This window comes from Heloderma suspectum, chromosome 6 (genome assembly GCF_057233095.1).
Source record: "Heloderma suspectum isolate Gila_16-S chromosome 6, 16-S_ref, whole genome shotgun sequence".
In the NCBI taxonomy this organism is placed as follows: domain Eukaryota; kingdom Metazoa; phylum Chordata; class Lepidosauria; order Squamata; family Helodermatidae; genus Heloderma; species Heloderma suspectum.
In genome coordinates this window covers 128,664,560-128,691,126 of record NC_139463.1, presented here as the reverse complement: position 1 = coordinate 128,691,126, position 26,567 = coordinate 128,664,560, and the positions used below count along the sequence as shown (strand labels likewise).

Below are 26,567 nucleotides of genomic sequence, written 5' to 3'. Positions count from 1 at the left end.
CTTTTTGTGGTCCCCCTGCAGCGAGGAAAGCGGGAGAGCCGCCGGAAGTCCGCCCTGCCCCCCTCGCCCGTCGCCGGCCTCTACGTCCGGCTCACTCTCCTCGCCGTCTGATTCGTCGGCCCGTGGCGGAGAGGCCGGAAGTGGTCGCTGAGGCGGCGCGGAACTTCCGGCGCGGGGAACAAGGGAGAGCGCGAGCGCGAGGAGGAAGCGGAGCGGAGCGGGCGGGGGCCGTCGCTGCCTGCTCTGCGCTGCGGTGAGGGGAGGAGCCGGAGCCTCCTCGCGGGGGCGGCCGCTTGGGGGCCCAGAGCCGGGGGGCCCGTGGGGAGGGGGCCCGTGGGGAGGGGGCCCGTGGGGAGGGGGCCCGCCCCGCGCAGCTTCCCCTCGGGGCGGCCGAGCGCGGGCGGCGCCTCGGGAAAGGCCGGGCCGCGTCAGGCTCCCTCCCAGCGCTGGCCAGCCCAGCTCCGGGGCGGGGCGGTGGGCTTTGGTTCTCGGGGGGCGGGGGGTTGCTGGCCGGTTCATTCACAGCGTTTATCAGCCCCAAAACGCTCCTCCCAGAGTGGCTTACAGACATTAAGAAGACGAGAGAGCTGCTGCTCTCAGGTTTGCACTCCAAAAGACATGACACACAAGCACAAGTGACTGGGAGGGAGGAGGGGAAAAAGGGGGGAACTCGAACAGCTGTTCTTAATTTCAAAGTTCTTACAGGTTTTCTTTCTGGCAGGGAAGGGCAAAACAAGCTCCTTGCGGCCATTCCTTCTCTGGCTGATGTATGGGGGCCAACTTGGGCTCCCCATTGCCTGGGTGTTCTTCTTGGGAGGCAGGGGGCGCAGCCTCCCAGCGGCCCCTTAATTCTCTGCTTGATGAATGAAGCCTGAATCTTCAGAGTTAGTTAGAACTTAGAAGTGTGGGGGCGTAAGTATTGTGGGAGCTGCAGGAACCTGGGTGAGTTAAGTTCATAGAATCATAGAATAGTAGGGTTGGAAGGGGCCTATAAGACCATCGAGTCCAACCCCATGCTCAGTGCAGGAATCTAAGTTAAAACAGTTAATATTGTGTTGGAGGGGAATGACTTATTTAAATACTTATAAGCTGATTTTAGGGCAAACCCTTCCAATGGTGTACGGAGAAATGTGAAACCATGAGGCAGTAAAACAGTGATAAAGTGTGAAAGATATATAATTAAAACTAAATAGCACCATAGACACTATGGCACCAAATAAAGTCTTAACTCAATTATAGGCCAAGAGAAACAAGCAAGTCTTTAGGTCCCACCGGAATGCTTGTAATGATGGGGCCTGGTGGACATCAATCAGAATAGAGTTGTATAACTGAGAGCTGGCCATTTCCAGATTTCCATTTTTAAACTCTTCCCTTGTGGTATGCAATTATGTTTTCCCATAGACAAAAATGTAGTGGATTGTAGCTAGGCTGTTAATGTCAGTTGTGTGTCTATACAGCACCATTGGTGTGTATTGAAGGGTAGAAGAGGTCAGGCCGCTGCCCTGAGGAGCTTACAATCTAACATACTACGAAGGGGAAACATCAGAGAAAGGAGAGGGAAGTGGAGGTAGGGTAAACAGGGAAGCAGTGTGTGGTTTTGGACTATCACATCAGCCCCAGCTGGCATAGCCAATGGTCAGGAATGACCATTTGTCCAAAGCATCTGGGGGGCACCAGTTTGGCAAAGGCTGCTGTAGGGCATGGGGACTCAGGGTGGGAAGTGGAGTTGTGTCCTCAGGCGTCACAGAGAAGGTGGGTTTTAAGGAAGCAAGAGAGGTGGCGTCATGCAGGTGTTCAGGGAGATAGTTACAAACAGGGCAACAAGGGAGAAAGAATGGGTCATGATTAAGGTGTTCCATGGAAATCAGTGGAACTAATTGCAACAAAGTTAGTCTGGCTCCAGCCCATTACTGCTGCTGCTGCTGTTAAAATTTGCATACTGTTTTAATATAAAATATACCTCAAATGAGTTATGTGTCTGTTTTCATAGATTTTTCCTTTGATTTCATGGGGGAGGAGTATTATTTTTGAGACATGTTCCCCCCCCCACCCACCCACACAGATATATGCTGATCTCCAGGTGTATTGGGAAGGGGGCTCCTGATCATAACAGAGAGGCATTGGCAGAACTTGGAGAAGTTGAATTTGGGGAAAGAGTAGGAATTGCTCACATAAACAGAGGAGATCTGGTACTGGCACTCAGGAATTAGAAAGAAGATACAACACTTGTGTCACACTTGTTGCCAAGCAAGGCAGCTAACAGACGGTTTGCATCTTAGTGGTGCATGAGAGGTCCCTTTTCTTGTGGTCCTCAATTATTTTCCCCTTCTCTTCTTCCAGTGCTAGGTGTGGATGTGCATCTCTTGTTCCCTCTGTTTCTTTTGAATCGTGCTGTGCCATGGAACTTGGTTCATGCTTGTCACCCTGAGGACAGCTGTGCTGGATCCCTTGTGTTAAATGTCTCTTGCTTGTCCCTTGTTCTTCAGACAATAATTTCCCACCACAATGGGGGACAGTGATGATGAATATGACCGAAGGCGCAGAGACAAATTTCGACGCGAAAGGAGTGACTACGATCGCTCTCGAGAACGTGATGATAGACGCAGGGATGACTGGAGCGACAGGTATGCCCATATGATCTGTGAAATGGAAGGGGCTGGATAGTTGATCTGTGCTGTAGGAGACTAGCTGAAACCTATTTATTGTGGATTCACTATGTGGTTTCAGGGAAGTCCTCTTGGACTCTGTTTTCTGATCTATCAAATAGGAACCATCTCTATGTCCAATATGATAAAATATGTAACATCAGAACTCTTTGGCAGAGGCACTGCCGCACGTGCCATGGAGAGCGGAAAGGAGCATTCTCCCTCCAGTGTTAAGTTGCTTTGATTTCTGTCTCGCCCGCTGCAGAATGGGGACAGCTGTATTTTTTATTATTACATTTCTATACCGCCCAATAGCTAAAGCTCTCTGGGTGGTTCACAACAATTTACACTTTTTAGCAGTTGTGTACTTCTTTATGCACAGGGAGTGGGACAGAGGCCGAGAGCGCCGGAGCAGAGGTGAATACCGTGATTACGATCGGAACCGGCGAGAGCGGTTCTCCCCGCCCCGCCACGACCTGAGCCCTCCACAGAAACGGATGCGGCGAGACTGGTAGGGCAGCCATTTACTGTCTTTGTGTTGCTTCTTTCCTTCTTATCCTGCGTTAGGTAGTTCTTAAGTTTCTGGTTCCAAAGGGGGAATTGCAGTGAAACAGCCACTCATCTAGACCAGTTAGCCATGCAGGCTGGGGGTGATGGGAGTTGTAGTCCAAAGCATATGGATGGTACCGGGTTGGGGAAGGCTGGTTGAGACCAAAGGTGATCCATTTGTATTTTTGAGAGATCCTGGCCCTGGGAAGCTGGCAAGCAGAGCATGAAGGAGTTGCACTGGTTACCAGTTGTTTTCAGAGCCAAAATCAAGGTGTTGGTTTTGATTGTTAAAACTCTATATCTTAAGGAGTGCCTCCAGCAACACCAGACAGGCCGCTCAACCAGATCAGCCTCACATGGCCTTCTCTCTGTCCCATCAGCCAGGACAGCTAGGCTGGTGAGGACGAGGGAGAGGGCCTTCTCTGTGGTGGCCGCCACTCTCTGGAACTCCCTCCCTAGGGAACTCCGCCATGCCCCCTCTTTAGTGAGCTTCTGCCACGCATTGAAAACGTGGTTGTTCAGGCAGGCATTTGGGGTGGGTTAGGGGACTTTTAGAAATATGATGTTTTAATGTGCAATTTTATTGTTTTAAACTGTTTGTATTGTTGTACATCACCCAGAGCGGCCAGGTGACCGGCCAGGTGGGCAGTCAAGAAATTTAATAAACAAATAAATAAAATAAAGCATGATGGGAAGAAGGATTCCGTGTTGTTTGCCCCCAGCACCTGTTGCTCAGAAGCATAAATACTCTGCTCCTGAACTGTGAGGTTGCTTTTGGGGAGGGCAATGGGTGGGGTTAACTCAACATGGTTAATTTTTCTGAAGGTGTTTTTCAGTATGGCCATCACAGCATCCTGCAGCAATGCATTTTTCAAGTTGAATTATGCCTTGTAGGAAGAAGGGCTAGCAAGCAGTACCCAGGCGAGGATTCTTAAATGGCTTTTACAGTCAAAGTTCCCACTTCATTTAACTACACACCCTGCTTGAAGAAAACAAAACATGTGATCAGTACCCAGGTTTTCTCCCAATCCCCTTGAAGGTTTAATTTCCCCCCCTCACTTCTGCAGGGATGAGCACACGGCAGACCCCTACCACACTGGCTATGAGATGCCCTATAGTGGGGTCTCCACTGGCCCAACATACGGACCTCCCCAACCTTGGGCTCATCCCGACATGCACGTGACACAGCATCACATCTTACCAATCCAAGCCAGGTAAGCCGATCCCTTGTGACCTCCATCTTGTCTCCGTGTCTCCCAAGCAGGACTTCAGGCTGCTCTGCCCAAAGAGCAGAGAATTTGGGGCTGAGCATTGTTTGCTTTCTTGAGCTCAGTTTTTAGTCTACCCAAAAGCAAGTGGGTACAAAGAGAGAAATATCCTTGTGTTGTTTTTTATGTCATAACATAAATAAAACACGTGATACAATCTCAGCTCAGCTGCCCTGGAGCTCAACCTGGGTGCCAAAACACAACTCAAATGGATGGTCTTCTAAAGAATCTGGTAGATGCTGGCGCTCAGACCTTAGTACATATCGACAAGGCGGGAGTTCCACGGTTATGATACCTTGATTTGGAGCACAGATGGCCACTTTGAGTATTTTCTATATAGACTAGGTAGAAATTTCAGTAACATAATAAATCAGTCCTCCTCATCAAACGAGGTCTTGGGTTGCATATTTATTTATTTTGAAGACTTGCTAGGCTACTTTAAAAAAAAGATTTCCAAGGCAACATACGAATATAAAACAATCAATTTAAAACAAACATCAGTAGCATTTAAATTAAAACAGAGCAATATATACAATTTCAGGCCATCCATCCCCTAATTTTTTTTAAGCCATTATATACATCCAGTTAAAAACAGCAAGCAGCAACAGAGGCATTAACCTACCCTCATTAACTACAAGCAGACTGAAATAAAAAAAAAAATATCTCCAGGGCCTGCCTAAAAGGAAGTAGAGAAGGAGCCAAATGTACGTCTCATGGGGTGGGAGTGTCATAAATACGGAGCCACCACTGAAAAGGCTCTTGCACACCTGCCAATTTGACTACTGTTACTGGCGAGCATACGAACAAGACTTCTGTACCTGATCCCCTTGGCTCGCATCTCAGTTCTAGGTTTTTCTGAATGAAACTGATTCTTTGGATCCATTCCAGTCTGTTTTTAGGGCTGGATTTGAAGTGGAAACTGCCTTGTTAAACCCTAGTAGGTGACCTGTGCTGGGAGCTGGACAGGGAAGTGCTACTCCACTGAGTCTTCTGGATCTCTTAGTAGCTTTGTATACTGTTCACCATGGTGTTCTTGTGGTCTGTCTGGGATTGGTATATGTGATACCTCTCTTCAGTGGCACCATTCCTATCTGGAAAGCTAAACTCAGAAGATGGTACTTGAAGACGGCTCTTTCATCCTTTGGCCTGTGGAGTACAAGGTTCCATCCTGCTTCCCATAGAATCATAGAATAGTAGGATTGGAAGGGGCCTAGAAGACCATTGGGTCCAACCCCCTGCTCAATGCAGGAATCCAAGTCAGAGCATCCCTGACAGATGTCTGTCCAGCCTCGTCTTGAAGGCCTCCAGTGTGGGAGAGCCCACCACCTCCCTAGGTAACTGGTTCCATTGTCGTATTGCTCTGACAGGACGTTTTTCCTGATGTTCAGCCGGAATCTGGCTTCCTGTAACTTGAGCCCATAATTCCGTGTCCTGCACTGTGGGATGATCGAGAAGAGATCCTGGCCATCCTCTCTGTGACAACCTTTCAAGTACTTAAGGGCGCTATCATATCTCCCCTCAGTCTTCTCTTCTCAAGGCTACACATGCCCAGTTCTTTCAGTCTGTCTTCATAGGACTTTGTTTCCAGTCCCCTGATCATCTTTGTTGCCCTCATCTGAACCCTCTCCATCTTGTCTGCATCCTTCTTAAAGTGTGGTGCCCAGAACTGGACACAGTACTCCAGATGAGGCCTACCCAGTGCTGAGTGGTGGGGAACTAGTACTTCCCAGGATTTGGAAGCTATACTTCTATGAATGCAGCCCAAAAGAGCATTGGCCTTTTTTGCAGCCACATCACATTGTTGGCTCATATTCAGCTTGTGATCGACAGCAATTCCAAGACCTTTCTCGCTTGTAGTGTTGTTGAGCCACGTATCCCCCATCTTGTAACTGTGCCTTTGGTTTCTTTTTCCTAGGTGCAGAACTGGGCATTTTGTTGTTCAGTCGTTCAGTCGTGTCTGATTCTTCGTGACCCCATGGACCATAGCACGCCAGGCCTTCCTGTCCTGTGCTCTCTCCCGGAGCGTGCTCAAGTTCATATTCATTGCATCGGTGATGCTATCTAGCCATCTCATCCTCTGCCGTCCCCTTCTTCTTTTGCCTTCAGTCTTTCCCAGCATCAGGGTCTTTTCCAGAGAGTTTTCTCTTCGCATGAGGTGGCCAAAATATTTGAGCTTCAGCTTCAGTATCTGTCCTTCCAATGAGCACTCAGGGTTGATTTCCTTTAGGATGGACTGATTTGACCTCCTTGCAGTCCAGGGGACTCGTAAGAGTCTTCTCCAACACCACAGTTCGAAAGCATCAATTCTTCGGCGCTCAGCCTTCCGTATAGTCCAGCTCTCACAGCCATACATTACTACTGGGAAAACCATAGCTTTGATTAGACAGAACTTTGTCGGCAAGGTGATGTCTCTGCTTCTTACTATGCTGTCTAGGTTTGCCATAGCTTTCCTCCCAAGGAGCAAGCGTCCTTTAATTTCATGGCTACAGTCACCGTCTGCGGTGATCTTGGAGCCCAAGAAAATAAAATCTGTCACAGCTTCCATTTCTTCCCCTGCTATACGCCAGGAAGTGATGGGGCCAGATGCCATGATCTTAGTTTTTTTAATGTTGAGTTTCAAACCAGCTTTTGCACTCTCCACTTTCACCCTCAACAAGAGGCTCTTTAGATCCTCTTCACTTTCTGCCATTAAGGTGGTATCATCTGCATATCGGAGGTTGTTGATCATTCTCCCGGCAATCTTAATTCCGACCTGTGATTCATCCAACCCAGTGTTCTCATGATGTACTCTGCATATAAGTTAAATAAGCAGGGTGACAATATGCAGCCTTGTCGTACTCCTTTCCCAATTTTGAACCAATCGGTTGTTCCATGTCTGGTTCTTACTGTTGCTTCTTGACCCTCGTACAGGTTTCTCAGGAGACAGGTAAGGAGGTCTGGTATTCACCTCACTTTAAGAATTTGCCACAGTTTGTTGTGATCCACACAATCAAAGGCTTTAGCGTAGTCAATGAAGCAGAAATAGACGTTTTTCTGGAATTCTCCTGCTTTCTCCATGATGCAGCGAATGTTGGCGATTTGATCTCTAGTTCCTCTGCCTCTTCGAAACCCCGCTTGTACTTCCGGTAGTTCTTGGTTCGCATACTACTGAAGCCTAGCTTGTAGGATTTTGAGCATCACCTTGCTGGCATGTGAAATAAGCGCAATTGTGCGGTAGTTTGAACACTCTTTGGCGTTGCCCTTCTTTGGAATTGGAATGTAAACTGACCTTTTCCAGTCTTGTGGCCACTGCTGAGTGTTCCAAATTTGTTGACATATTGAGTGCAGCACTTTAACAGCATCATCTTTTAGGATTTTAAATAGCTCAGCTGGAAGACTGTCCTCTCCGCTAGCTTTGTTGTTACTAATGCTTCCTAAGGCCCACTTGACTTCACTCTTGAGGATGTCTGGCTCAAGTTCAGTGACCGCACTATCATGGCTATCAGGGACATTCAGATCTTTCTTGTATAGTTCTTCTGTGTATTCTTTCCACCTCTTCTTAATCTCATCTGCATCTGTTAGGTCCCTGCCTTCTTTGTCCTTTATCATGCCCGTCTTTGCACAAAACGTTCCTTTGAGATCTCCAATTTTCTTGAAGAGATCTCTAGTCTTTCCCATTCTGTTGTTTTCCTCGATTTCTTTGCATTGTTCATTTAAGAAGGCCTTCTTGTCTCTCCTTGCTATTCTCTGGAACTCTGCATTCAGTTGGATATATCTTCCCCTTTCTCCATTGCTTTTCGCTTCCCTTCTTTCCTCAGCTACTTGTAAAGCATCCTCAGACAGCCACTTGGCTTTCTTGCATTTCTTTTTCTTTGGGATGGATTGAGTTGCTGCCTCCTGAACCATGTTACGGACCTCCGTCCATAGTTCCTCAGGCGCTCTGTCTGTCAGGTCTAATCCCTTAAATCTATTCCTCACCTCCAGTGTATATTCATAAGGGATATGATTGAGGTCATACCTGAATGGTTTAGTGGTTTTCCCTATGTTCTTCAATTCAAGCCGAAATTTTGCAATAAGAAGCTCATGAACTGAGCCACAGTCAGCTCCAGGTCTTGTTTTGACTGACTGTATGGAGCTTCTCCATCTTTGGCTGCAAAGGACATAATCAATCTGATTTCGATATTGACCATCTGGTGATGTCCATGTGTAGAGTCGCCTGTTGTGCTGTTGGAAAAGAGTGTTTGCTATGATCAGCATGTTCTCTTGGCAAAACTCTATTAGCTTTTGTCCTGCTTCATTTTGTACACCAAGGCCATGTCTGCCTGTTATCCCGGTGATTTCTTGACTTCCTACTTTAGCATTCCAATCCCCTATGATGAAGGGGACATCTTTTTTTGGTGTTCGTTCTAGAAGGTGTTGTAGGTCTTCATAGAACCCATCAACCTCAGCTTCTTCTGCCTCAGTGGTTGGGGCATAGAGTTGAATTACTGTGATGTTGAATGGTTTGCCTTGGATTCGTACTGAGATCATTCTATCGTTTTTGAGATTGTACCCCAGTACTGCTTTTCCCACCCTTTTGTTGACTATGAGTGCTACTCCATTTCTTCTAAGGGATTCTTGCCCACAGTAGTAGATATGATGGTCACCTGAATTAAATTCGCCCATGCCTGTCCATTTTAGTTCACTGATTCCCAAGATGTTGATGTTCAATCTTGCCATCTCATGTTTGACCACCTCCAGCTTACCTTGATTCATTGATCTGACATTCCAGGTTCCTAAACAATATTGTTCTTTACAGCATCGGACTTTCTTTTCACCACCAGACACATCCACAGCTGAGTGTCCTTTCGGCTTTGGCCCAGCCGCTTCACTCTTTCTGGCGCTACTTGGAAATACCCTCTGCTCTTCCCCACAAGTATATTGGACACCTTCCGACCTGAGGGGCTCATCTTCCGGCGTCATATCTTTTAGCCTTGTGATACATTCCATGGGGTTTTCTTGGCAAGAATACTGGAGTGGGTTGCCATTTCCTTCTCCAGTGGACCACGTTTTGTCAGAACTCTCTGCCATGACCTGTCCGTCTTGGGTGGCCCTGCATGGCATAGCTTATGGCTTCACTGAGTTACGCAAGCCCCTTCGCCACAACAAGGCAGTGATCCATGAAGGGGACTGGGCAGTTATCCCTATTAAATTTCATTCTGTTGTTTTCTGCCCAGTACTCCAGTCTATCAAGATCCCTTTGAATTCTGTTTCTGTCTTCCAGGCTATTAGCTATCCCGCCCCATTTTGTGCCATCTGCAAATTTGATCAGCATTCCCTGCACCTCCTCCTCCAAGTCATTAATAAAAATGTTGAAGAGCATTGAGCCCTGTGGTACTCCACTTGTTACCTCTCCCCAGTTTGAGAAGAAACCATGCCTTAAGACATTTGCCTAAAGCTGCTGGGTGAGGTCATCCAGAGGTTTGGGCTGAGATGTCACCAGTATATAGATGAAGTACAGTTCTGCCTCCCATTCTCATCTCCTGTCTGGTCCCAAGGAGGCATTGGGAGTGATAAGCAGGTGCCTGGAATTGGCTCAGGAGTGGATGGGGGTTAATAAACTGAGATTTCAGTCCGGTTAAGACTAAGGTGCTATTCGTCAAGAGCTCTGGCACTCTTGGTGTGGTGGTTCAATCTCTCCTGGGTGGAGTTGTACTTCTTTGAAAGGAGCATTTCCATAGCCCGGGGTTACTCCTCGGTCCATCACTTTCCCGAGGTGCTCAGGTGGCAGCTGTGCTGGGAGTGCTTTTTCTCCCCTGAAGTTGATAGACCAGCTGCAGTCTTTCCTGGAGAAAGTAGGCTTGGCTTCAGTCATCATCCATGTTTTGGTTACCTTCAGACTGGATTATTGTAATGCAGCACCACATAGACAGTCCAGGAACTTCAGCTGGCCGAAAACACACCAGCCAGACCTTTCTGCAGTTCTCGCAGGTCATTGGAGCATGTAACCTTGATCTTACATCATCTCCTTTGGCTTCTTATTTGGTTCTAAGTTTTGGTTCTAACCTTCTAAAGCCCTTGAACAGCTTGGGGTCAGGTTACCTTAGGAAGCGCTTGCTCCCACATAGGTCTGGCCTGGGAATAAAGATTAACATTTGAGGCCTTGCTCTTGCTGCCGTTTTGGGAGATTCGGTGTGAGAAACAGGGTCTTCTCTGTGGCTGCACCAACTCTGGAAAGGCCTCCCAACTGAAATTTGTCAAGCTCCCTCTGGGTGTGTTTTTCAGAAACTGAAGGTGCTTTTATTTCAATAGTCTTTTAACTTGTAACATCTAGTTTAATTGTTCCTAGATTTAGTTTTGGTACTCTTTCACTCTTGGTGCTGCTAGGTTTGTGTGTTGCTTTGAGTATTGGTTTTACTTTGTTGCTATTAGAAATTGTTGTTCTTGTGTCTTTATTGATTGTATTATTTTAATGTTTGGGTACTCTTAATGGAGTGGGTTATAAATATATTAATAAATAGTCGTAATTGCTGAGGGTTTTAGATCCTGTTTTAATCTTGTCAAACACTGGCTTTCTCTTACTTTTAATATCTTTTTGTTTTCTGCTATGTCATAGTGGTGCATTTTAGTTGTTTTGAATCCTTTTAATTTGTTAGCTACTTTGAAGAGCCAGGCATAAATGTATGGAATAAAACTTGAAATAAGATAATTACAGCTAATTACTGTACACCCAAAAAGAGTCTGCACAGCCTCGGTTGATTTATAACGAGGAGCCACATTAGCCTGTCTTTGATACACTAAGCTGCAAGAACACAGCTGTGTTGTTCTTCCTCCAGGCTGGGGAATATTGCAGAGGTGGACCTAGGCATGGCTCCTCCTGTGATGAAGAGTTTCAAGGAGTTCCTCCTCTCCTTGGATGATTCTGTGGACGAGACGGAAGCCGTGAAGCGCTACAATGACTACAAGCTGGACTTCCGGCGCCAACAGATGCAGGACTTCTTCCTAGCCCACAAGGATGAAGAGTGGTACGTCTCTCGTGGGCTGGGCTGTTTTGCCTTGGACGGCAGGGGGAGAGTGGGCTTGGGGAAGAGGGAAGGGCTTGATCCGCCAAGGATGCATCTGTGCTCACACACTCGGCTGGTAAAGTAAACAAACAGGTCGACAGATTTGTCAGGCGTTTGTTCATAGGGAAGGCTGCCGCTTCCTGGTCCTGCAAGGGTGGGTGTAGCGTGTTAGAATGTCTAGATCCCAAGGTGGTGTTTGAGTGCCAGTGTGGAATGGTAGCAAGCTGTCTCTAGCTTGTCCCCTTACAGTGGGGAGACTCCACACATGCCCCTTGGTGCCCCTTGACAGTTTCATTACTGGCAGCCTGGGGGTTGTGAAGCCAAAGTGTGCCTCTATACACCCACGAGCTGAAGAGACCCTGTCCCGAATGCTGGCGTTGTTAAGGCCTTCTGCTTCCCCAAAATGTCATCCTGTGGGACCTCCGGATGAGGGCGCTAATCCACACTTCCCAATGTACATGGCTTAAGGTAGCAGCAGAGCATTTAATAGGTCTTGAGAGTTCTGTCACAAAGTCAAGTGACATTTAGTGACTGTGGTCATCGGGTCAAAGTGCCGATATTTAGATCAGCCTTCCCCAGCTTGGTGCCTTCCAGATGGGTTTGACTACAACTCCCATAACCCCAGCCCCATGGGAGTTGTAGTCCAACACATCTGGAGGACATCAGGTTGGAGAAGGCTGATTTAGATGGTGAAGTGGGGTGTGCCTTAATACAGTTGGGTGTAGTTAATGACAGGGAAAGTAATTGCAGAGAAGGCCATGCCAGAGCAGTGGATGGAGCAGAAGGCTGAAATCCAGGCTGCGGACTAGCGAATGCATGAAGATGGAGGTGAGAGTGGTGGGAAGGGCTCCTCTATGCAGTTATTCGAGATGCCCATGCAAGCCCAGCTCTGCCAGCGGCCCTTTTTGGAAGTCTGTTTTATTCATACCTTCTAAACTTCATGACTTAAGTCACCTTTGCTCATTACTAATTATAGCCTCCTGTATTTTGGGCCTCAACGTTAGCCGATGCTGTGACTCCTCAGTCAGCATAGAAAGTGCCACGTTATCTGCAAAGGGGGCACCCAGCACAGCGCAAGTGGGCTTCTGCTTGTGCAGTGCCACTTTCCCTTCTGCTCCCTGGCAGGCCCCACAGACCTGCCCGAAAGGAACCTCCGAGTCTCCAAAACAGATTGGGGGCCCAGGGGTATTGCCCCCTCACCATTCTGTTGGTGGCGGTCTGTTTGGTGATGGAAGGCCTCAGTTGTCTTTCACCCTAAGTCGGCAGGCAGGCAAGCAGAGCTTCCTTGTCCCCACTTCGCCTCTGTTACTTGCAGAATCCCATTTATCATAAATAGCTTTTCATTTCTTAATTCAGTTGTCTGTATTTCTCCCAGTTCCTGTAATTGCTCTACTTCTCATTTCACGTGACTGAATTCTGTATACTTCTAGAATACAAGTTCAGAATCCTGAAATCTCTTTTGCAGAGGCTAACATTCAAGATATACAAAAGCTTATGTATTCTTAAGATTTATAGGCCACCTTTTTGGAAGAATCCCTAAAACGGAGTAAAATAAGAACTAACATAAAGTGGAACATTTTAAAAGAACAAAACAATTTTTAAAAGCCCAGAAAGAGGGCCTTGAGGGTAACCAAGGTTTAGGTAACAGAAACATTGCATTTTATATAGTTCCAAGTGCTATGTAAAGAAGCAGTGGTGTAGGTGGAGGTCTCTAAAGGCCAGACTGGCTTTCACAATCCATTCCTATTGTAGAACTGATCATTTTTCAATGGAAACCATGGCCACCTCCGAGCCCCACACACAGTCTGAAATTGTTTGTGGAGCAGATGGTGGAAGTGAAGGAGAGAAAGCCATGGAGTGTGGGGAAAGGCAGGCGGGGTGTGTGGGGAGGATGGCACCAAGGGTTCAGGCTGCCACTTGTCTCCTATCTGTCATGGGGGCTGTTTCTGTGTGCGCGCACACACACACTGCGGCCAGTTTTGCAATGAGAATAAGTTGTGAGTCTGTTCATTGCCCCTTTTGCACAGGCACTTTAGGGCAAGAAGTTAGAAAAAGGCGTTGCAGTGCTGCTTTTAGAGGGCGGGGATAAGTCTTTGCACATCAAATGACAGGGGCTAGGGGCAGATTTTTTAGAACGCCATAGTATGTAGCTGTTGATGGTAGACAGAAATCATTCAGGTCTGGCTGGAACAGCTCTCGATCAGAATCTTGGGGGGTGGAATAAGACTTAGAGCACATCTTGTCCCAGACTTGCCCTGGAATTGTAGCCTCCTAGTTTACTGCGCTTGAGTAAATCGAGAGCTGTTCACTTGGCGCAAAGTAGCTGTTGGTGTGATCAGTGCTCAGAAGAGATAACCTTTGAGTTCAGAGTTTGCCAGCAATAGTGGATGTGGGTGTGTTCAGGGTCCCCAAAATCCTTTGCTAAGGTTTGATGCTGGTGCTCAGGGACCTCAGAACATTTTCTCAGCTCAAATAAGGCTAAGACAGACATTGTTTATTCACAGCTGAGCCAGAAATCCTTTTTGTGTCTGTAAGATGCTGCATATTCCAGTGTACAATGGAACACACAAAATGGGCAGCTTATTTTCAAGTAAAAATCTAGAGAAAATGCATTCTTGTGCCAATAACCTGGGTGTGGCATCCTCTCATCTGAGAGAGGTGCTTTAAGGTAAAGAGTAATGAGGATAAATCTCGTGTGACAGTAGCTGCTGTAAGATCTTTACAGGTCCTGTCAGGCTCCAGGACTCAAGAGGAGACTCCTCCTGGGGCATCAGCAGGGGTGCTCTCAGCTGGAAAAGGATGGATAAAAATGGCTGCATAAGCCCTCTAACGCATTTTCCATCCTAGCGTAAACCCTTGCTTCCAGTGCCTGGGAACTTGGAATATTTTTCCAGTCCTGGGACAAGTGAATTGGATTGCCACTCCCTGTCAGAACTAGGTTCTTCTCCCTCCCCCCCCCCCGTGCCCAGAAAAACACTCACCCACATGTGGGCACAGAGGTGAATTTTGCAGGCCAAGGAGGGGAGAAGACAGGCAGAGATGCTGGCAGTAGGTTCTCCACAGTGGTGGGTGAGGCCTGTTTGCACCCAGAGTGGAGGAGGGGTCCTTTGCCATGCAGCTGGAGGAAGGATATGAGGGTGGACACGGCATGTGGCAGCTTTCCAGATGCTATTGGGTATCTAACACAGCTGTTTCTCTCTTCATTTTTAACCATTTGGATTTCCTTTATTTCTTTTTTTGTTTTTGCTCTGGATGTTAACTGTAATAACATGGCCTTTTCTCCCCTCCTCCCAAGAACCTCTCACAGGAGACTCCAAAAATCATCCGTCCTCAACCTGGAGAATCCATAAATAAATCAAACAAAACCAAAGAGCCTTGAATGTTTTTTTTCTTCCTCTCTCTGCTGGTGGTGATGCTTTTTTTTTCCTCCGTAGCTTAGACAGTTAGGGTGTTCACTGTGCACAATGCAGTGATTAGCTGAATGTGAACTGGTAGGATGTAGGCAGCGCAGGGGACTCGCAGGCACGCTCCTTCTCTTTTTGAAGTCCTGCGGCCCAGCATGAGAGAGAGAGATGCCAATGTTGGTAAACCCGTGTGCGTTTTTTCTTAAAATCCGCCGAAGAAAACTCTCTTCGCTTGGAAGGCTCGGAGTGTGACTCCCCTCAGTGTATGTATGATGTGTTCTGTCTTCTTAAATCAGAGCTGAGAGAAAAAAAAAATCTAAACGCATATCTTGTATTTGCAAGGTAAAACTGTAGAAGGCGTGTTTTGGATTTGGTTGTATTAATTCCCATCCCTCCCCTTTTAACTGCCTTCCCCATCAAAGCTGCATTTCCAGCCCTCCCACCCCGGGAGCATCGCATGTCCCCTCTAAATGACAGCATTGCAGGAAGGGTGGGTGCCCAGACACTGCAAAGAACCCCTAGAGCTCCCAGCAGAGTTTGGACTCTGTTGATTCATCAATGGCCCCGGTGCAGTTAGTCCTCCCCACACACACACACACACACACACTTGGGGAGGGGGCAGGCTGAGCCTTTATCCTGCCAGGCTGTCCTTAAGCCAGCCCTCAATGATTAAGCAGCGTCAGCAGGGGCAGGATGCGTTCCCAGCCCCGAGGGCTCGTAATCTCTGCTAGGCAGAGGAGCCTTGAATAGGCCAGGCCAGGCCCGAGGGTCAGGCGATGACAGTGAGTGGCCAAGGAAGCCTGCACAGGCATAGTGGGATTCGGGGGGGGGGCTAGTGATGGGGAGCAGCAGCGTGACCAAAATGGCACTGGCCAGGTGAGCTTGTGCAGGACAGATGGTGTGGGGAGAGGTCAAAGGGTCGGCTAAAGAGCGGAGTCAGGGGGCGAACCGGAGAGCCTTGGAAGTGGGGGCTAGAAGCGCAGCATGGATGCATAGAGAGACAGGAGCCAGATGGAGTGAGGACCTGAAGAGAAGTGCCCAAGATTAATTTTGCAGAGGTGTTCTGGTCTAGCCAAGAGGGTACAGGAAACAGGGAGGCTGGCAGAGAAGGAGGTGGAAATGCTGCTGCCTGAGTCCTCCCCCCGTGTGGGGCCATTTCTTGGACGACCTTAGTCCCCTCCCACGCCCCACTAGCTCAGTAGAAAAGGCTCTGAATGGGGAGTTGATGCAAAATGTCTCCCCCAAAGTTCCGCCACTAAAACCTGCTGTCTCTGTAGGCTCAGCAGGCAGGCAACAGAACCGAGAGGCGCCCCCCTTCGGAGAGGAGCTTCCACCCTCCCCAGGAGCAGGGGCTCTGACCTGGCTTGTGGCAAAGGCCCTCAGAGTTTCCATCTGCCCTCCCAGTGATCAGCTTCCTTTGCCAGAAGTTCCTCAGACTGTCCCCGAAATGCCCTCTCCTCCCTGTCATCTCCACAGAAAACAGTCACTTGGAGTTTCTCCCATCCTCCCTTGCTTTGCATGCGTGCGTTATTGACCGAGGGGCATTGCTCCGAGTTCCTTTTTGGCTAACACGCCTCCGTCTCCCCTTCCTTTTCTGTGTTTTTCTTCCTCCCCTCCACCCCCCTGCTAATTTGGACTCCATTCAGGTTCCGGTCTAAGTATCACCCAGATGAAGCCGGCAGGAGGAAACAGGAATCCCACAATGCCCTTCAGAACCGCCTCAACGTCTTCCTATACCTCATGGACAATGGCTGGTTTGAGACCTTGCAGTTGGACATTGACAAAGCCAACGCCATCATCAAAGTCCTCGATGCTGGTAGGTTTGTTTGGCCAGGGGGCACTCTGTTTTGAAAGGCCCGGAAGGCTGGACGGTCAAGCAGGGGCTGTCTTCATCATAGAATTGGGTGGGTTGGGCAACTGTGTGGTCACTGGGTTTTCTGAAGCCTTCAGGGCAGGCTAGTGTTCCAGGCATTGGGCCCCTGCTGGAGAGACCCTGCTCTCTCTTGTCACAGGCTCCAGGTGCTTTGTTTTTAACAGTGGAGGGGGGGGGGGCTGCGGTCTCGGAAGTGCCCTGAGGAGTCTAGCAGCAGGAGCCCCGTCACGGGCCACTTTCGAAGGTGTGGCGGTTGACATCCTCAGAGCAGCTAGCGCTTCGGTGGTGGGTAGAAATAGCAATGACTCTCCAGTTGGATGGGAGCTTTTATCTTCACCATTAGGGTCTCCCTAAAACCCCAGACTGGGGTGGGGGGATGGAGGCAAAACAGCAGGGAGTGAGAGGATCTAGTTGGCTTGGGTCATCTCCAGCCTCTTCCCTGCCTGCATTCTAAGTGGGGGCGTCCGCTGTGATGGTGCCTCCTGTGTTCTTGCAGCTGTCATTAAGATGGAAGGTGGGACAGAGAACGACTTGAAAATCCTGGATCAGGAGGAAGAGGAGGAGCGGCAGGATAAGGCTGAGCCAGGGAAGAAGGAGGAGAACAGGCTGTCGGAGGTAGACCGCAAAGGCTCCTCAGAGAAGGACGACAAGAAAGAGGAGGCCAAGAAGGTGAAGGTTTGGAAAGGAAGGCTTGTGGGGGCGGGGGGAGCCACGGTGGGGCAGTTCCAGTAACTCGCTCACACTGTTCCCTGACCCATCTCTTCCCCTCTTGCTGCTGTTGCCACTCTAAGCTGAGCAGATGTCCTAGCAGGAGGCCGGCTGGCATTTTGAGCTCTTTCCCCTCTCTGACGTGCATCCTGCTCTGTTCTAGACTAGCGATGAGGAGACTGCAGAGGACAAAGCTAAGAAGACATTGGAGGATGAGGAGAAAAGGGCAGAGAAGAAAGAGGAGACAGACAAAGAAGCAAAGAAGGTTTGGGGCCTTCTCACCTGTGTCACGTTCAGTTTGGACACTAAAGTGCTTGTCTAGTTGTAACTGGGGTGAGGGCTGGCACAGCAGGGGAGGGAAGCCACCCGTCTCTCTTGGGTTGCAGCTTCCACAGGAAATCAGCTGAAGGGGGGAGGGGGGCTTATTTTGCCGGTTCAGGCACATGCTGTGGTTAAAACACATCTCTTGTCCTGTGGCAAGGATGCCCAGCAACCTGCTTTCCACAGTGGGCAGCCTGATGCCCCAAAGGGAAACCCACAAGCAGGGCAGGACCACAGCAACCCCCTCCTCTGTTTGTCCCCAGCAAATGCATGGACATCTCTGTTGTGGGTGGAGGGCTTTTTGGCCTGCTCCAGTCTGCGTCTGTTGGGTCCAGGGCCAAGGAGCCATGCAGAGTGCTGCAGTGTTCCGTACAACTCCCGCCAGCCCCAGCCAGCCTTGCTGTGTTGCTGTGTTAGCGCTGTGAGCGACTGGTGTTTTAACGGGATCACATAAGATTCCAGTCCAGGGAACCCTTGTGGGGTGGGCAAGCAGCTTCAGCCCTGGAAACAAGCTTGGCTGACAGCAGCACTCCTTCGGTTCGTAGACTAGCCACAAACGCAAGCGGAAGCGCAGCGGAGACGACAGCTACGATGAAGGCAGTGTTTCCGAGTCTGACACCGAGTCAGAAAGCGGGCGTCCTGAAGAGGAGGATAAGGGAGGTGCGTGGGCGAGGGCTCTGAGGGGCAAGCTGTGGGTGGGGAGGTGTGTCTGGTCTGGGCCCAGGCGGCTTAAGGCAGAGGGCGGGGGCAGGCCCCGCGTGGACGCGCCCCGCGTGGACGCGCCCCGCGTGGACGCGCCCCGCGTGGACGCGCCCCTGCCCCTGCCCCTGCCCCTGCCCCTGCCCCTGCCCCTGCCCCGAACTCTTCTTTGCCATCTGTTTTGGCCTGCAGACGAAAAGCCCAAGGAGGAGAAGGCAGCCGTGGCGGCGGCAGCTAAAGAGGGTGAGGAGTCTCCCAAAGCCAAGGAGAAGGAAGGGGAGCCCAAGCCCCGTCCCCTGCACAAGACCTGTTCTCTCTTTGTGCGCAACATCGCCCCCAACATCTCCCAGGCAGAAATCGTGGCGGTGAGTATGCCAGCGGGGGCAAGGCCTCGCCTGACACGGCACAGCAGGGAAGAGCCTGGCAGGCCAAAGAAGACCAGGCAAGGGTCGTGAGGCGTGATGGGGCACCCCGGAGGGGGGTGGAGGGGCCTCTGGTGCTCCAGGCCATCCATGTGAAGTCTCTGCCTAGCTTTTCGGCTTCCAGCAGCCCCTGCTCACCTAGCAATTCAACAGTTCCAGCACACTTGGTGGCAAATCGCGAGATGGTGGTTCAGCAGCCGGGATGGGCGGTTCCCCTAGAGCAAGGAGGCTGACGTGTCGAGCGCTTTCTTCAAATGAGCACAGTGGGATTGTCCGACTTGATTTCCCCTCTGTAGCCCAACTTGCCAGCTCTAACTGGGTTCTTTCTTTCCCTCAGCTTTGCAAAAGATACCCCGGTTTTATGCGAGTGGCTCTTTCAGATCCCCAGCCAGAAAGGAGGTAACTTGCATTTCGGCATCCCTCCCCCCACTGTGTTTTCTCTCTGGGTGGTCAGTGTTGTAGCAACAGTCATCTCTGGAGAACCACATCAGTGCGCACAGATGTGGGAGACCTGGGTTCAAATCTCTGAGGAGCCATAATCTTTACAAAGTGACCTTGGGCAACTTGCAGATTTCCACGACTTATAAAAAGCTCTTCTGCTAGAGAAGCGCCGTGAACCATTTATAGCATAACAGTCATAAAACCTTCCCTAGAATACACATTTTAAAAATACACATTTTAAAAATCAACAGTACAAAACCTTTTATGGTCAAGCTGTGGGAACAATCATGTATTTGCCAGTCATTTGGCAACTTATCAATTTCTTACAGTTTTTCTAACAATTCAGAAGAGAAATAATAAGTTTCTGTGTCTTACCCTAGCCTACCTTGCAAGATTGTTATGTGGATACAATGAAAGAGCCCCAGTGTGAGCTTTGTTTGAGAAAAGTTAGAATATGTGTGCCACGGATAGCCAGGGCAAGCTAGTCAACAGTGGCCCCGCTGTCTGGGTGGGGGCGGTGTTTAAGAGGCCCAGTAGCTGAACAGTTCCCCTTTTCCCCTTTTCAGGTTTTTCCGAAGAGGTTGGGTTACGTTTGATCGCAGCGTCAACATCAAGGAGATATGTTGGAACCTTCAGAACATCAGGGTAAAGCAAAGAGGGGAGTGGGCAACTGCAAGAGGAGTAATATATCCTCTTTGTCCCAACCCCTCAACCTGCTTCTTCCTGGGGTGGAGAGGAAAAGTGATGCTGTGTGTGTGATTAAAGCACCACACCCCAGACACAGGTGCCTGCCAGGGGACGGGGGATCCCTCTCTGTGGTGGAAAGGGTTCAGCCCTTGTGCTAAATTCATTTTATGTCTTTCCCAGCTGCGGGAATGTGAGCTGAGCCCCGGGGTGAACCGTGACCTGACCCGGCGGGTCCGCAACATCAACGGTATCACGCAGCACAAACAGATCTTGCGCAATGACATCAAGCTGGCGGCCAAGTTGATACACACGATGGATGACCGGACCCAGCTGTGGGGGGCTGGGGAGGCTCGCTCTGCCTCCGAAGTCTCGGTTAGTTGGGGGAACATCTGGGGGGGTGTGCACGCTGTGAGTTACCTCGGGCTTCTTTATACCTATTCAAAGGGCCAGGAGCAATTGATCCCTGAGCCAGCGATAATGAGGACTAGAGCAGAGTTTGTACTACTGGTGGACGGAACTCACTACCTCATGACCAACTCAAGAAAATCAGCCGTTAATAATAGAGGATTCTCGGAGTTGTAGTCCAACACATCTGGAGGGCACCAGGTTGGGGAAAGCTGAGCTGGTGTGGATGACAAGGTCCTTGAGCAGGTGCCTGTGAGCCAGCTCCAGGCACTCTTGGATGAGACTGATTCTGTGGATCCAGTTCTGGCTGGGTTTTGGCACAGAAACAGCCTTGGTCGCCCTGTGTGATGATCTGTGTCAGGAGAGAGACGGGGAGTGTGACCCTGTTGATTCTCCTTGATCTCTCGGCAGCTTTAGATAGCATTGACCATGATGTCCTTCTGGGACGACTGTCTGAGCTGGGAGTGGGAGGTATTGTGCTGCAGTGGTTTCGCTCCTTGGAGGGTCAGCTCCAGAAGGTGGGGCTTGGGGAATGTTGCTTGGCCCCATGGATTCTCCAGTATGGGGTTCTGCAGGGGTCTGTTTTGTCCCCCATGCTGTTCAGTATCTACATGAAACCGTTTAGTGCAGTCTTCATTTGGAATGCGCTGTCATCAGTATGCTGATGACATGCAGCTCTACTCCTTTTCATCTTCTTCAAGTGGGGCTGTGGATGTGCTAAAATAGTGCCTGGCTGCAACAGTGGACTGGATGAGGGCTAATAAACTGAAGCTCAATCCAGACAAGACTGGGATACTGTCAGGGATGGTTCTTCTGACCGGATGGAGGGTGCTCAACCTGTTCTGGATGGGGTTGCACTCCCCCTGAAGGAGCAGGTTCGTAGCTTGGGGGTTCTCCTAGAACCATGTCTGTCACTTGAGGCTGGTGGCCTCAGTGGCATGGAGTGCCTTCTACCGAATGATGGAACCTGAACTAGCAGTGACCAATCAAGAAATAGATCTTGGGGTTGTGGTGGACAGCTCGATGAAAATGTCAGCCCCATGTGCAGCCGCTGTAAACAAGGCCAACTCCATGTTAGGCATAATTAGACAAGGAATTGAGAATAAAACTGCCAACATCATACCGCCCCTATACAAATCTACGGTGTGACCACACTTCGAATACTGTGTCCAGTTCTGGTCACCACACCTAAAAAAATATATTGTAGAGCTGGAAAAAGTGCAGAAAGGGGCAACTAAAATGATCAAGGAGCTGGAGCATTCCCTCTGTGAGGGGAGGTTACAACAGCTGGGATTGTTTAGATTGGAAAAGAGGGTAAGGGGAGACATGATAGAGGTCTACAAAATCATGCCTGGTGTGGAGAATGTGGATAGGGAGGCATTTTTCTCCCTCTCTCAAAATACTAGAACCCAGTGGGGTCCTCCCATGAAGCTGATGGGTAGGAGATTCAGGACAGACAAAAGGAAGGACTCCTTCACACAGCACAGAGTTAAACTATGGAATTCGCTTCCACAGGAGGTAGTGATGGCCACCAGTTTGGATGGCTTTAAAAGGGGGGGGGTGGACAAATTCCTGGAGGAAAAGGCTGTCAGTGGCTACTAGTCTTTATGGCTATGTGCTACCTATGTACATCAGTTGCTGGGGAACATGGGTGGGAGGGTGCAGTTGCGCTCATGTCCTGCCTGTGGGCTTCCTGTAGGCAGCTGGTTGGCCACTGTGTGAACAGAATGCTGGACTAGATGGACCCTTGGTCTGATCTAGCATGGCTGTTATGTTCTTAACTTCGGTTGGTGGCCCAGCTACACCCCTATCTGGACAGGGATATCCTGGCTTTAGTTGTCTGTGCTGTGGTAACCTCCAAGTTAGATTACTGCAATGTGCTCTACATGGGACTGCCTTTCAAGACGGTTGAGAAGCTACAGCTTGTGCAAAATGTGGTAGCAAGACTGATAACAGGGACCAGAAGGTCCAAACATATAACTCTGGCCCGCATGCTACCTGCATGTTTCCAAGCCCAATTCAAAGTGCTGGTTTTAACTTAGAAAACTTTACATGGCTTGGGGCTGCAATACCTGATGGAGTGCCTCTCCCAGCTTGAACATACCTGTACACTACACTCAACATTTAAGGTCCTCTGGGTGCCTCCTCCAAGGGAGGCTTGGAAGATGGCAGCAAGGGAAAGGGCCTTCTCGGTGGTGGCGCTCCAGTTGTGGAGTGATCTCCCTTATGAGGCCCGCTTGGTGCCAACACTGTTATCTTTTTGGCTCCAGGTCAAGGTTTTTCTCTTTTCCCAGGTATTTGGCAGGATGTCATGAGTTTTATTTGATCCCAAATTTGTTTATGGCTTGGCTTATTGCGCAAAGTTGTTTTTAGAGGTGTGTGGTCTCTGTGTATACTGTCTGTTCGTGTGCTTTTAAATTTTGCATATTGTATTTTTAATGTTTTTAATTTTGGTCAACTGCCCAGAGAGCTTCGGCTATGGGGTGGTGTAGAAATATGATAAACGATAATCATAAGCGCCCATTTTATTTTGAGCTGAGTAGTGCGCCCTGGGACAGGTCAGCTTGGCTGCAGCCTCCTCTTGTGGAGTTCTGCCTTTGTGGAGAATATTGCCCTGCTACTGGCACTCACGGCCCCCTGTGGCTCACGTGCTCTCCCCAGAGCTTGCCATCCCAGAATCCCATCCTGAAGAACATCACCGACTACCTGATAGAGGAGGTGAGCGCAGAGGAGGAGGAGCTGTTGGGCAAAAGCGGGGAGCCCTCAGAAGAGCCCCCCAAGGAGGGGAATCCAGCAGAGATCACTGTCGAGAGGGATGAGAAGCTTGTCAAGGTGATGGGTGCAAGACGGTTGCTGTGTGTGTTGGGGGGGGGCGGGCAGGCGGGCGGGCTTTCCCTTCGCCTGTGGGGGCAGCTCGCTCTGATCTTAAGATTAACTGTGGAGGGGGTATGAGCTCCCCCCAGCTGACCTTGGGACCACATCGGCACCAACTTCCTTGCTTCTCATTCCTGGCAGGTGCTGGACAAGCTACTCTTGTACCTGCGCATCGTCCACTCGGTGGATTATTACAACACCTCGGAGTACCTCAACGAGGATGAGATGCCCAACCGCTGCGGGATCATCCATGTGCGGGGGCCCATTCCTCCCAACCGTGTCACCCATCGGGAAGGTATGAAAAACAGGGTGTGAAAGACACGACCAGACTCAACCAAAAGCACCACCCATGTGTGATGGGCTTTTGGTGCAGATTGGCTGTGTGGCTTAGGACCTTGGTGATGCTTGGTGATTGGTCTTGATGGCCAGCATTTCCTCGTCTGTTGTCCCACTACATTTGGGGGTCAAGAAGGGATCCCTCTCTGCCATGTCCTGGTCCTCGTGATTGCAGATGGGGGAGGGGATTCCTCCACTGAGCTGTGGGACATATAATCCCTTTTATTCATCAACCGAGACCTTGTACATCTACCGGATTAAAAGCAAAGGTTTGTAGATGCACCTTGCTACAAAACCTTCTCGTTGGTGGCCCCCCTTTTCTGGAATGATCTCCCTGATGAGGCCTCTTCAGGCCAGCATTGTCACCTTTTCAGCACCAGGTTAAAACTGCCCTCTTCTCTCAGGCCTGAGGCAGCATATAATGAGTTTTTTGTTCAGATCCTGGATTGTCTCTTCCTGATAGTTTTAAATTGTTTTAGAAATATGTTGTTGTTGTGTGTGCTGTCTGTTTTAGGGTATTAGGTGAACGATTTTTTATACTTTATGTAAAGTATTTTAATGATTTTTAATTTTTTGTGAGCCGCCCAGAGAGCTTCAGCTGTGGGGTGGTATAGAAATATAATAAATGAAATGGAATGAGGTGTTCTTCCTGTCTTGAGCGACAGCCATACATCTGGACCTCCCTTATCCAGAGACCCCAGGAATAAATCCACACCACCTTGAAATTTCAGGCTACCAAAGGCTTTTAAAGTCTACATTTAGCTCATATACTGCCTTGGTACATGATGCTAACATCTAGTTCCTATTGTCCAAATGTTCTGGGATTCATCTGGACATCCTGGATACATAGCCCCGCTACTTAACTAGTAGCTTCATAGGAACGATAACCCTAAAACAGCAGAGCCTTCAGCTGTCTGTGGCTGGCTTCGCTTGCTGGAGTCACTGAGATGCCTGTTCTGCTGTGTGGTGGGCTTTCCCTCCGCTTATGGCCATTGGGTTGTCTGGGAGGGGAATCAGATCCAGAACTCCTGGCCTTCTACTCACTTTGCTCCCCTTCCCTCAGTGGCCGAGTGGCAGAAGACCTTTGAGGATAAATTGACACCCTTGTTCAGTGTCCGTGAGTCCCTATCTGAGGAAGAGGCCCAGAAGATGGGCAAGAAGGATCCGGAGCAGGAAGTGGAGAAATTCGTCACAGCCAACACCCAGGAGTTGGGCAAGGACAAGTGGCTGTGCCCCCTCAGCGGGAAGAAGTTCAAGGTACGGCCAGGTCCCACTTCTCCTGAGGTCCAGGTTGGCCAAAGTGTGTGTGGGGCAGGGCAGCAAAAGAGGCCATGTGCCCTGACCTTCTCCCTCTCCACCACCACCAGGGCCCGGAGTTTGTGCGCAAGCACATTTTCAACAAGCATGCTGAGAAGATTGAGGAGGTGAAGAAGGAGGTGGCCTTCTTCAACAACTTCCTCATGGATGCCAAGAGGCCTGCCTTGCCCGAGCTCAAGCTCAACCAGCCACCTGTTCCGGGACAAGGTGAGTGGAGAAAGAGAGCAGTGGGAGGAGTTGCTCCTGGCCCCTGGAAGGTCCTGCAAATGGCCTTGCCAGGTCCTGGAAGTGGTTTAGTTCCGTGCAGCCACCTCCAGCCAGCTCGGTGCCCTGGAAAAGCTCAACGGCAAGAGCCAGCATCCCCTCAGTCTCTAGCATGCCGTTAGCAGAAACACCCGCTCCGCAAGTGTGGCGGTGGTACGAGGCCCTCTTAGGCCAGCGGCCATAGCCTTCAACAGCCTGTGGGCTTGCACAGGGCAAGAATGTCTTGTGTGGGAAAACATTTCTCCTTTGTCTTAAAACCCCATACTCTCGTCCCAATAACAAGGATTGGGTCTGAGTGATCCGCTGTCCCCAGTTCGCTCTGTGTACGTTGCTTTTGATTTCATAAGCCTCTTTCATCTCCCTTCCCCACCCGCCTCCCGTTCTCCTTTCCTTCCTGGGCTGTAGGATCAGCTGCCGGCAGCCCTTCTGCTTGCCTGCTCCTCAGAGAGCTTCAACACACTGGCTCCTCTTTTTTCCTCTTCCCTTTGCAGGCCTGGCTCCAGGGTTGCCTTACCCTCCTCAGGCCCCCCAGGGATTGATGCCCTATGGACAGCCCCGCCCACCCATCCTGGGATATGGAGGTATGTAGAAGCTTCCACATATTGCTTGGAATGACCAGCTTAATGAGTCTTTCATACAGAGATATTATGTACTAAACTTATATACTGCTTTATCAATCAACAAGAATGGAAGCAAACCATCAGCAGCATCCACAGGCAAACCAAGAATTCGCAATTGCCGTTCTGATGTTTTCCCCCTTTGGTCTGTCATAGGTGGCCCACCTTACCCTCCTGCCCCGTATGCAGCTGGAAGAGGGAACTATGACACCTTCAGAGGGCAGGGTGGATATCTGAACAAGCCACGAAACAGGTAGGTGTGTGTGTGTGTGTGGGGGGGGTGTCTGACTCAAGAAAGACCAAAGAGTAGAACTTGGGCTGCTGCGAGGGAGAATGCTGCTGGGGAGGGGACAGACCCCGGCCTCGCCTCCCAGCTCACCTGCGTGCCATCTCTCCACAGGATGGTCCGAGGTGACCCTCGTGCAATCGTAGAGTACAGAGATCTGGATGCGCCTGAAGACGTTGACTTTTTTTGAGTGGAGAAGTCCTGCCAAGTTGGATTTAAGCTCTTTTCCTCTAGCTTTTTTTTTTTTTTAAATAATGCTTTCACCCTGCTTGCCCCTCCCAGTGTGTTAGCCTTCTCTCCCCCCACCTCCCTCCCTCAATTCTGAGTCTGTCTTTTGTGTGTATTTCATGTTTTGGTTCCAATTGGATTTCAATAAACTTCCACTGAAACCCCATTTTGCAATTGCAGTGCTATTCTGTCTCCATGCAT

The 26,567-nt window shown here is 49.7% G+C and overlaps 1 protein-coding gene across 4 annotated transcripts; it reads left to right on the top strand.

The window, feature by feature from the left end:
* Nucleotides 1-175: 175 nt before the first annotated feature.
* SRRT (serrate, RNA effector molecule) lies at nucleotides 176-26,532 on the top strand. Of its 4 annotated transcripts, none has more exons than XM_084806860.1 (20): nucleotides 176-253; nucleotides 2,487-2,624; nucleotides 3,028-3,156; nucleotides 4,262-4,408; nucleotides 11,257-11,445; nucleotides 16,535-16,704; nucleotides 17,258-17,430; nucleotides 17,633-17,734; nucleotides 18,336-18,450; nucleotides 18,682-18,854; nucleotides 19,249-19,310; nucleotides 19,919-19,997; nucleotides 20,220-20,411; nucleotides 23,106-23,276; nucleotides 23,460-23,613; nucleotides 24,718-24,911; nucleotides 25,022-25,178; nucleotides 25,727-25,816; nucleotides 26,009-26,105; nucleotides 26,253-26,532. In XM_084806860.1, exons 2-20 carry the CDS (start codon nucleotides 2,506-2,508, stop codon nucleotides 26,326-26,328), a joined length of 2,589 nt encoding a protein of 862 aa, XP_084662986.1. In that variant the 5' UTR covers nucleotides 176-253; nucleotides 2,487-2,505; the 3' UTR covers nucleotides 26,329-26,532. The 4 variants fall into 4 exon arrangements, with proteins under 4 accessions (XP_084662986.1, XP_084662989.1, XP_084662990.1 ...); XM_084806862.1 differs by lacking the exon at nucleotides 176-253 and adding an exon at nucleotides 511-600; XM_084806863.1 differs by lacking the exon at nucleotides 4,262-4,408.
* Nucleotides 26,533-26,567: the final 35 nt, after the last annotated feature.